Raw genomic sequence first — 10477 nt, 5'->3', positions numbered from 1 at the left:
CCCCGTATAATATTCTTTCTTTTATCTGTGCATTTAGTGTTTTAATTATTATGTGAATGGAGGAAATTTTTCTGGTTAAATTAATTTTGCGTTCTGTAGGCTTGCTGTACCTTTACGGCCTTTTATTTCTTTACCTTATGGAAGTTTTCTGCTATGATTTGTTGAAGATGTTTACTGGACCTATGAACTGGAAATCTCAATTCTCTTCTATGTCTCTTATCCTTATGTTGGACTTTTAATTGTGTCCTGAAATCCATGGATGTTTGGATTCAATAAAGCATACATGTTTATCTGAGATGGGTGTTTTGTGCTTTTGGTGACCTCCTTGACCCCAAATCTTCCATTTAGAAGCACGTTCGATAATGAGACATGGTCAGCAATGGTGACTTCTTGCCATAAAGTATATGAAAATAGGGAGGTGACTTTATGTGTGTCAAGTATCAGTAGTCTCCTGGGTAGTTTTGGTCCCCGGTTGACTGTATGCAACAGTTTCAAAAGCCCAGGATTGATGTCCCTTGGGATTCCCATCGTGATGCACACAGACATGACAGAAAAAGACCAGAATACACAGGACAGTACTTGACTTATGTAATAGAGAGAACATTACTAAGTTATGATACAAAATATTTGATCACACTGTGATCTCCCTTAATGTATTATTTAATGAAAAACTATTGTGTGATATAGCATCGACAGGGCACAGACATTTAATGCAAGAGCTCTTTGTTTACTGTGAACATGGACTTCATTACTGTTCAGCTCACCTACCTCACACCTTTACTGCAAAGCTAAAGGGCACTTAGGTCTAGAGCAGATCAAGGCACAACTTGATAGGAAATGAAGATAACTAGGGCAATGGAAAGTCTTTGAGTTGAAGGATTTTTAAGAAAGTGTGCAGAGAGAGCAACAACGCTCTTCTTCTGGGGGAACAGTGAATTAGGAAGGACAGTATGGCGCTTTACTTGAATTCAGCATCTGACTCCTTAGACTTCATTGTTAAGATGTCTGGAATTTTGTGTTGTAAAACAACACATTGGCTCTGCAGCTTTTGGCAAGGGCCATGGACAGAGAGATCACAGCAGCTGGGGACAATCTGAAGGGAAATCAGGTTTTCTTAAGTCACCTGAGAATTCCTCAAGGAGAGAGGAATGAATGGGTAGCACCATAATAGAAGGCTTTAGGATCTCGTACAGTGCTACTCTAGATGCCTTGAAAATAGAAGCAGAAAATGTAAAGCTAAATGATTTCACAGGAATTAGCTCATTTCTGATTATGATTATTTCATATTGGCATTTTATACTTGATTTTTTTTAAATTTAAAACAAGAGCCTTTGGTTTTAACTTGAAGTGGTCTTAGCATCACAAAATACTTACAACCCCTGTATGGGGCCCGGCATCTAACACTACTGGGCTAGATATTCTACTTTTAAATGCATCACCATCGAGCGCTTCCATTTAACCAACAGGGTCCATGCCAGGCAGACACTGAGCAGGTTGTATGTTCTGTTAATCTCCACAACAACCCAATTCAGCAGAAACACGTCCATTTTACAGGTGAAGAAACCACAGCTCAAAGCAAATGAGTGTCAGGGTCCCCTCAGTCTCACTGACTGTCACTTAGACCCACATCCTTCTCTGCAAAGGGAAGACATGGGCCTGACGTGGGCTGTGCAAGCTGACTCTGCTGAGATGATCAATGCTATTCTTGACCCTGGGAGAATTTAAGACAAGGTGACCCACAGACTCCTGGGGTAGATTCTGCCTCTGGGTTCTAGGGTGGGACACAGTATCCCTTACTGTGGTTCTCTACTTATCTGAGGAGTCTGTTCCCATCTGTCAGTTTCTATGGCAGTGGTTCAAATCCCACCTAATGATGTAACCCTTTAATGCAGCTCTTCATGCTGTGGTGACCCCCAGCACAAAATTATTCCATTGCTACTTCATAACTAATATTGCTACTCTTCTAAGTTATAATGTGCAAGGTATCTGATATAAATCTTTGTGAGTGGTAGCTCCCCACAGGTTGAGAAACATTGCTTTATATACTTTTTTTTTTTGAGAAGCCTTCATCTGAGGAGGACCTGATGCAGGTGTGAGAGCAGAGACACCCTGAAGTAGTGACAAGTTAGCAGGCCCAAGGCCGCTTGCCTTAATGGCAACAGAGATTCCTGGCTGAAGGCACAATCTGAAATCACTGTCCCCAGGACATTTCTTACCTCAGTTTTCCCTCATTAAAATGTGTGTCTGCTTGGCCGTGTCTGTCCAGGAAGCCAGTCCCTGTCGTCTCTGATACAGACAGAATGCTAAAGGCAAGAATGCTTTCCCTTTGTTGGCTCCCAGTTACTTCTATAGAAGTAAGTTCAAATCCCCTGTGGGTAAATGTGTGTCTCACATAATGTGTGAGACTTGAAATGTCATCCTTTTTGTTGACAAAAACCAACTCTCACTTCAGATTTACAGCTGACCAACACTTAGTTTCAGGAGAATGAAGAAGCTGGCCAGGCCTGCAGAGTCAGATCCCCTCCCTGCCTGGGACAATCCCACCCACAGTAGACTTCAGCTTCACCAGCAGCTGTTATCAGAAAATCTGACCTTGAGATTCTGAAGTCAACTCACGCACAAACCCTAACGTTGTTAGATGGTGGATATGGGGTTTTTCTCCAATTTAAAATCATTCGGGCCTCTTCTCTCCCCTGGGATGCACTCTGTTCTCTCAAGTCTGTTGGTCCTGGAAGGACCTGGGTTCAACTGAAGGCCTGGGAGGGAGGGGGAGGACCTTTTGTTGTAGGAATGAGCATGGATCCAGAATGTAGCCCCATTGTGACTGGGCAACTAAGCTCCAGAAAATCTTTCCCAGTCACAGACCTGGGTCATGTGGGAGCCTACACTGTTTAAAGGGGAGAGCTGGTTGCTTTCTCCTGGAAGAAGCACTTGGGGGTTGACTGTCACTTCTGAACCTTCTGTTCTAAGTCACTTCTCAGAAGGGGCACTTTGCTCTGACTTCTCCATGGGACCCATCCAGCACTGGGGCTGGAGGATCCTATGGAGTTGCAGCTCTGAGCTGGGAGGGGGAGCTCTCACACTATCTTGAAGAGGCCTGTTTTCACAGCTGATCTAGATCTGAGGAACAGGTGCTTTTAAAGAAGCATGTGAAAGCATCGCCTGCAGGAGAGCTCACTATGCAGGGAAAGTCACACAGGTCAGGGAAAAGTGGCTTCCCAACTTCCCCAGGGCACTCAAACCAGGGAGGATTGTTGAATTTGTTCATTGTCTATTGTTATATCCCCTTTTCATTTCTAATTTTGTCAATTTAGGTATTGTCTCTTTGTATGCAGTTTGTTCGAGGAAGGGGTTGTCTCTCTGGTGGATCTTCTCAACAACAAAAAAAAAAAAAGAAACAAAAAAAGCAAGCAAACAAACAAACAAAAAAACCAACACACATCTTGTGGTTCCCTTGACTCTTTGTATTTTTCTCTTTGTTTGTAATCGATTGATTTGATTTGAGCCTTGAATTAATTTCCTGCTGTCAAATCCTACCAGACACTCTATAAGATGAGGCTTTGCCTCACCTTGGTAAAAGTAGCATGTAATAAATGAAGCTTATGTTGCTCTCTCTAGTGGGGATGACATCACAATCTCACTGCAAACCATGCACAGCCCGGTTTAGGCTGTATTAAAGTAGACCACCATTTCAATGCCTGCAAGGTGCCATGGGACAGTAGTAACATGAGTCTGCCTGCACCTGGACAGTTTTCACTAGGGACTACACACACACACACACACACACACACACACACACACACACACACACAGAGCCTTTACTGACATGGTGCACATTCTTTCCACACCAAAAATAAAGTGAGCTGCTATGAAACACATCAATAATGGAATCAATAGAGGGAGTTGTGGGGAACTGGGGCTTAGAGTTACTTAAAGGCCCTATGCAGGCTCTCCTTATGTTGGAGGAGAAACTTCAAGTGCAATGTGGTTCTTTATTTTTTTCTCTAAAAAACACACGGTTAGGGTAGAACCTATGGCTTTGAGCATGTCTGGTAAGTACAGGGACACTGAATTAAATCCTAGGGCTGGAACACAATTAATCTTCTACAAGATTACAGAGCAGCCTGGATGAAGACTCTCAGCTGAAAAGGTGGACATCTCAAGATAGGCACTGGACAATGGCTGACAGACTTGACTGAAGACTGGAAATGTTTTCCTATATCACAGGAAAAGAAGGCCCCCCATACCACACTGTACTCTAAGGACAGTTTATTCAGGTTAGGATGACATGAACTATTGTCTCATGTGACAGATGTCAGTACAAAGTATCCAAGGTGTTGTATGCCAATGGTAGCATTTACAGAACAAAGCACACAGTGTCATGAACACATAAATTATGAGTTTGCGTAGCAAGACCCAGGCCTCTTCCAGGTTCTTAGATAGTAACGGAGAACCTCAAATACGGTAGTGATGTGACAGTGTGGGGTGGATCTAGTTACAACTAGTTTTGACACAGATGACACTTTTTGTGTCATGGTCAGCTTATAATGAATGACTAGACCTAAGCATGAGAATAACCAAATACTACATTGCTTCTCTACCTGCTGAGCTTTTAAAAGCCCTGGTGTGACACCAAGCTTTTGTGGACATTCTGGATTATTCCTTCTGTACTTTAACTCTCTGAGTCACCTCCAATCTCAGTACGTTAGTTCCATTCCATAAATTGGAAATGAGTCACCTGGAAAAAATACATTCTCAATATGATCCCAGATTGGCCATGGAAAAAGGGTAGCTGGAACTGTCCCACCTAGGTTCTGGGCCTGCACAGGCCTGCTCTCCAACAGAAACCTGTGTTCACAGCTGTAGGCTACATTCACTATGGATGCTCTTGAGGTTCCTCCCTAAACTGCTTAGACTAAGATACTTTTCTTGCTACCAAAAGAACTCATTACGCCAAGCTGGCTTACAGGAAGCTACTTTCTATTCTGTATTTTATCAGATGTGTATAACACATATGGTCATCATTGACAACAGGTGAAAGATCTGCTCTAATATGGACACTAAGTGATGCTGGAGGATGATCCTGACCCACAATGAGCAGTGGGGAACCTGAGCCCTGTAGGGATGCCTGGCAACCTAAGACGTTGAGCATGCACGGCTCAGTAAGTTCCCTGTGAACACACATCTCCTGAGATCTCTCTATTTAATTGTAGGTGATCCTGTCCACCTAATACAGCACCTCATGTGGAATAACAAAAGCCACCTGCAGGAGCTGTGGTGATGACTCACAGGGTAGAGCATCTGCTGCTCTCTCAGAAGAACCACATGGACCCTAACAATTGGGTAAAGCATGTCAGTGATTACATCATAAAGTGTGTGCGGAGAAAAAGCCACATTCTCCTCACAAAAGACACTGTGACACTGGGTACCCCTTGGTGACTTTGAATTCACTAATTAGCCCAGGCTCCATGGAACAGGCAGAGATCCATCTCTAGCTGTCAGTTCTAAGTCCACAGGAGGGGACAGAACCCTTGAGTAAGAATGATGGTCTTAAGAGTCAAGAGATAGAATTCAATTTTTATTGATAACAAATACATTTTGACAACAAAACAGGATTAAAATGAATAAAAATATTTAAAAATATTTCAAAGTGAAAAATAGTAACAAGAACATATAAATATGAAACAACAAAAAGAAAACTTCAATGAAAATCAAAACAAAAATATTTCTAAACAGCATATTCTTAACGAACATTTAGAAGCATAGACGTATTGCTGTTTCTCCTCTAGCACACATAATGAAAGGCAGTCCCCCAAGTTGTCTCTCAAGTGCTGTTTTCTGAAAAAGAAAGTGAGTAAGACCTCAATCAGTCAGGCTGGCTTAGTGTTATATAAATTGAGGGTCTCTAAGAAATGACAAATTAACTCTGAGGAAGAATACTCATCCAAAAAATGTTGTTACCATTCAGGATGTTTGTCATCAGGGACTCCTGAGAAAGCAACTCATTCTTCAGGAAGCTCTCTTACTGGGGTGTGTCCAATTCCAGCTCTCTTGCACTTTCTGAGACCTGGGAGAGGAAGGCAGTTTTTCAGATACTGATTTGCTGGGGAAATGCAAGCCAGCTGTCAGAATGCTGCCTTCTACCACCTCAGTTCTATTGGACAGTCGACATGGACCTTTTAACTGATATCATTGTTGCTAACTCTGCAGGTAGGGCAAAATCCCCGGCAAGCCTCACAGTAATGTGGGCTGCCAATCTGGGACCCAGACTTATACCAGTGCAAACCAAGAACAGGGCAATGGGAAGAGACCTCATTTGGTTGCAGGAAGAAAGGAGATGTCCATATGTCACCAAGGTTAAAGCCAATGACAAGTACTAATTTGACATTTGCACTTGGTTCTTATCCCAGAAAGGTGCTTCCTACACAAGAAGTCACATGACCACAGAGTGTCATTTGTCAAAGGACCACGAAGTTGTTCAAATCTCTGCATAGGATCCAATCAATCACATGGATATGCAATAATGAGGTATGTTATTCATCTGTCACCATTTCTATACTGCAGATTCAAAAAGAGCAGCAAAATATACTTGCAAAATAATTCAGTTTCTGAAAAGTGGTTAACTTCCCAGAATACTTGTGCATAGGCAGAGCAATGAACAATTCCATTACATGAGGTGGTTGGCTGGTTGTGAGTGTAAATTAGAAAGGTGGTAGGAGAGAGCAAAGATGTATCAAATTGGCAAATTTTATCAGATATTGTTAAGCTAACTCAGCTGCTCGTCCCTACCTGATGATGCTGGATCTGGACGTTGCTGGTCTTTATCTTTCTTGTTGAAGGCAACCAAATATTTCTGGTTCAGTGCACACTGAAGATGTCCCTCCTTGCTCTCCTGCTTCAGTGGGACCAACTTCTTCCTACATGTGTTCTCCATCAGGAGCTGGCTGAGCAGGTTTCTGGAAATACAGTCTGCATAATAAGATCATGCTGCCCCTTTCTCCCATTCCTACTCCCAAATCCCAATAAGTCTACCAGGTCCCAGATACCCCTGAAGAGTTAATAAAATACATCTCGATACATATAAGGCTGCTGCACAAACCACAAAGAGTAAATTCCAGGAAGAATAAATTGTTTGTTTGGGCCGAGCACCAATTAGTGTCCGCATCTCTCAAAAAGAACATGGATCTACAACTATCCATGAAAGCCCAATGCATGGGGGCAACATCAATTAGTAGTTGGCAAACTCCCTCAAAGCAGGTCAGTAGAACCAAGAGAAGGTCATGCTAAACATGTGGTCCACGCACTAAGTTTTGTAAAACCTGGTATGACACCATAGGTCCAGGTCAGCCTAATAACCTTCTGCTGACTTCAATCACTACTGTTCTATCTGGAGCCTTCTGAAGATGCGTAGACAATCCTGGGATGAGTAACAGTCTTTTGTGGAACTGAAAACTGAGTCCTAATGACCCTGGCACACTGATGTGTAAACAGCACAAGAGATAGAACCAGAGCTGAAGACCGTCCAATCCAGAACAAAGAAAGTCAGAAATGGCCATTCCACAGGTGATAGCCTTTCTGACCAGGACTTACCTAGAGAAGGTAATCTCCTTCTTCAGCTTATGGCTGTTCTCATGGATCTCAGTGTTCTCCATCTCTAAGTTGTGCAGAATTGACATGACCACCTCCTCCATTCTCTCCAGGTCTTCATAATATGGATTTGGCCTGAAGTGTGGCCTGGCCCCAAATGATAGAATCCTATGAACATCAGCATTTAGGAATATATGAACTCGGGGTGGGTCCTGTACTACCCCAGTCTTGGAAGGACACCTTCTGAATTCTACATATTGGGGTCTTCTTCAGCTTCAGAAACCTGTTTTTCTGCGTCCAGGACACCAGAATCTTGGCATCCAGAGGGAGGGTTCCCTGGCTCCCTTGTTCAATCAAGAGGAAATCTGCAGTCAAGCCAGTTAAGCTATCAAGAGCCTAGGCCACACCTCTCCATGCTCCCCCACCCCAACACAGCCAGAAACCTGTGATTTCTTTTCTCCTGTTTTGATAACAGACCGTATATCAACACAAAATTATAATCTGCACAAAGAATAAAAATAAACAGACAAACGTGTCCACATAGGCAAAGAACTGTGTTGTTGACAGTGGGGCTCCCAGAACAAAGCATTCACATGACCATGAAAGTGTTACAGGTAAATACTCAGGCCAAGACGTAGACCCCTAGATTCCAAGTGTGGAGGGAAATATAAACATACAAAAGTTGTCCGTATGCATTTGGATGTATGCACACACAGACTCACAGACTGAGACATATCCACAAAAAAGAGCAATGTAAACAGAGTAAGAGAAAGAGAAAGAGAAATATGGAAACAGAGAGCACTGTGAGAACCAGGAGAAATGCATGCACCATTGCTGTCTCAGAGGGCAAGACACACAGACAATATCAAACAGGCCTGAGCCTGAGACCTTCTACTCAAGCATTGAGATGAACAGTTTGGGACCAGGCCCCTCAGGCTGCTGCCTGGATCTTCCAGCACTCAGTGCCCTGCCTAGCAGTACAGAGACTCACCATAAACTCACTGCAAGTACAATCTTGCAAAGCCACCAGCTGTCAAGGGCTTTGCAAATGCACACTGGGCACTCACTCTCCCTGACTTTATTCCTGAATTCTTCATTCAGACCACAAGTTCTGCTTTTCAATAAATGGAAACAGATGAATCCATTTTCCATCTCGCTCCTCAGGGTCAGGTTCTGAATCTCCTCTATATGGGAGGTGAGGTTTAGCACAGGGTGGATAGGGAGGCACAGCTTTCTAGAACCCAAAACCTTAATAGGAGAAGATGAAGGTGACCTTGCAGACCCAGGAATGTAACAAAGCACTTGGAGGGATCCATACCTGTTGTTCTTGGATCTCTCTGTCAGAAACCTCAGGCGATCTCTCAGGTCATTTCTCTCCTCGGTAATGAGCTGCAGCTCTTTAATCAGCCTCTCCTTTTCCTTCTTGGCCTGCTTCTCGCTTAGGGCAGTTCCAGGGGATGATGTTTCTCTCCCAGCGTCTGTAGGTAGAAGAACACAAGTGAACCTGCATGGGGAGAATGCATAGAGTGTACATAGACCACAGTTAGGCCTAAACAGGAGAACAAGCCTGGAACTCAGTGTCACTGCTAGGCGATTGGTCTATGCTTAAGAGGCCTCCTCAGTGGTTCTCAGTTCTCCCACTACTCTATAGAGACCAAGAGATGTAAGCAGCCAGGTGTTCCCTATGCCGAATATCACGTGCTTACATGGACGATGGAGATGGCTTCTCCAGGATTATTATCAGCTGAACAGGGTACAGCTTAGTTTCCTCACCCCTGTGGTTTCAGAACTCAGATGATAAATTCACCATCTACAACATTTGAATGATTGGAGACACTCAGATGTCCTACCCTGATACTCTAGGCAAACAACTTTAGATTTAAAATGCATTTCCAAGGAGGACATGGTCAACAGACTTATCTGTTCCCCTATTTGAAACACCAAAACCCCAGAAGTGCCAATAGGTTACAGGCTGCATCTTGGTCTACACGTTCCAAATAGCTTTTGTATTGTAGAAACATGTTTGTAACACACAACCTCTAATATATAAAGCTAACGACGACCCTGCCAGTTAGAATAAATCAGAGAAGGTCTAAGAACATAAGGTTATTGCCTGGAGCACAATTCTCTCCCTGTTCCTACTGTCAGGTGTCCACTGTATTTAAAGAAGCAATGATAGTGAAACACATTGCTGCCCTGTCTAAACTCAGAAAAGGTGGACCCTCCATGACTCCTGATGAGGTTATTATATCAATGTAACAGAACAAATGAACTGAAAAGTAAAGACCAGAAGTTCACAGTATAATAGCATTGGCCTTACCATAGCCTCCCAGTGGGGATGGTGAATCTAAAGTTCTGAAATCCTTGACTTTAAGGAATTGTGATATTCATGGAATTCAATTCCTTTTCAGATGCTCCAGTTGTTGTGGCCCATTGCTAGAAAGGTCAGCTTAAGCCTCCAGCCCCCCTGACAGGAAGCTCAAAATATACTGCCCAGAACTTACTGAACATTCCCCAGAAGTGCTGTCTTTGTCCATCATTACTTTGAGAGGAAAGGCTAGACTCCTTCACTCTAGTCTCTCCACAATCGACGTTCCCCCTCCCAAAACGCTTGTGAAGACGGGAAAACATGTCTTAGCTTGTAACTGCCAGACTCAGACTGAGAGAAACTAGGGCACTGGTTGTCACTACAACACTGGTGACATCACAGAGGATGCCAGAACTCTCTAGGAGACAATAGAATGTCCAAGAAGGGACAGCAGATGTCATGGGGAGCAGACTTTGCCTCCCTGCTAATAATCTCCCTGTACTGAGCATAAGCAGAGGTGCCCTTTCCAGGAGACTTTCCTGGGGCAGAGCCATTGAGCATCTCCTGCTTCCAAAGCCAAAT

General features: G+C 43.4%; 1 protein-coding gene across 2 annotated transcripts; it reads right to left on the bottom strand.

Moving 5' to 3' along the window:
• Positions 1-5628: 5628 nt before the first annotated feature.
• Positions 5629-10269, bottom strand: LOC134483442 (uncharacterized). Of its 2 annotated transcripts, XM_063278709.1 has the most exons (5): positions 10092-10269; positions 7591-9065; positions 6790-6956; positions 5962-6067; positions 5629-5838 (listed from the first exon to the last, which is right to left on the bottom strand). In XM_063278709.1, the coding sequence occupies exons 2-4, from the start codon at positions 7689-7691 to the stop codon at positions 6003-6005; spliced, it is 333 nt and encodes a 110-aa protein (XP_063134779.1). In that variant the 5' UTR covers positions 7692-9065; positions 10092-10269; the 3' UTR covers positions 5629-5838; positions 5962-6002. The 2 variants fall into 2 exon arrangements, 1 of the variants encoding a protein (XP_063134779.1); XR_010060306.1 differs by having other exon boundaries at positions 5635-6067.
• Between the last annotated feature and the right edge of the window lie 208 nt (positions 10270-10477).

This window comes from Rattus norvegicus, chromosome 19, assembly GCF_036323735.1.
Source record: "Rattus norvegicus strain BN/NHsdMcwi chromosome 19, GRCr8, whole genome shotgun sequence".
Classification (NCBI taxonomy): Eukaryota; Metazoa; Chordata; class Mammalia; order Rodentia; family Muridae; genus Rattus; species Rattus norvegicus.
The sequence above is the reverse complement of the archived record's forward strand: the minus strand, read 5'-3'. Positions and strand labels throughout refer to the sequence as shown.

Excerpts from the sequence above, each read along its gene's own strand:
- LOC134483442 (XM_063278709.1), bottom strand. The coding sequence starts at position 7,691 with ATGGAGGAGGTGGTCATGTCAATTCTGCACAACTTAGAGATGGAGAAC. Across the intron at positions 6,957-7,590 it reads AAGGAGATTACCTTCTCTAG|AAACCTGCTCAGCCAGCTCC; the intron begins GTAAGTCCTGGT and ends CTGTATTTCCAG. Across the intron at positions 6,068-6,789 it reads TCCAGATCCAGCATCATCAG|GTCTCAGAAAGTGCAAGAGA; the intron begins GTAGGGACGAGC and ends TTCCTCTCCCAG.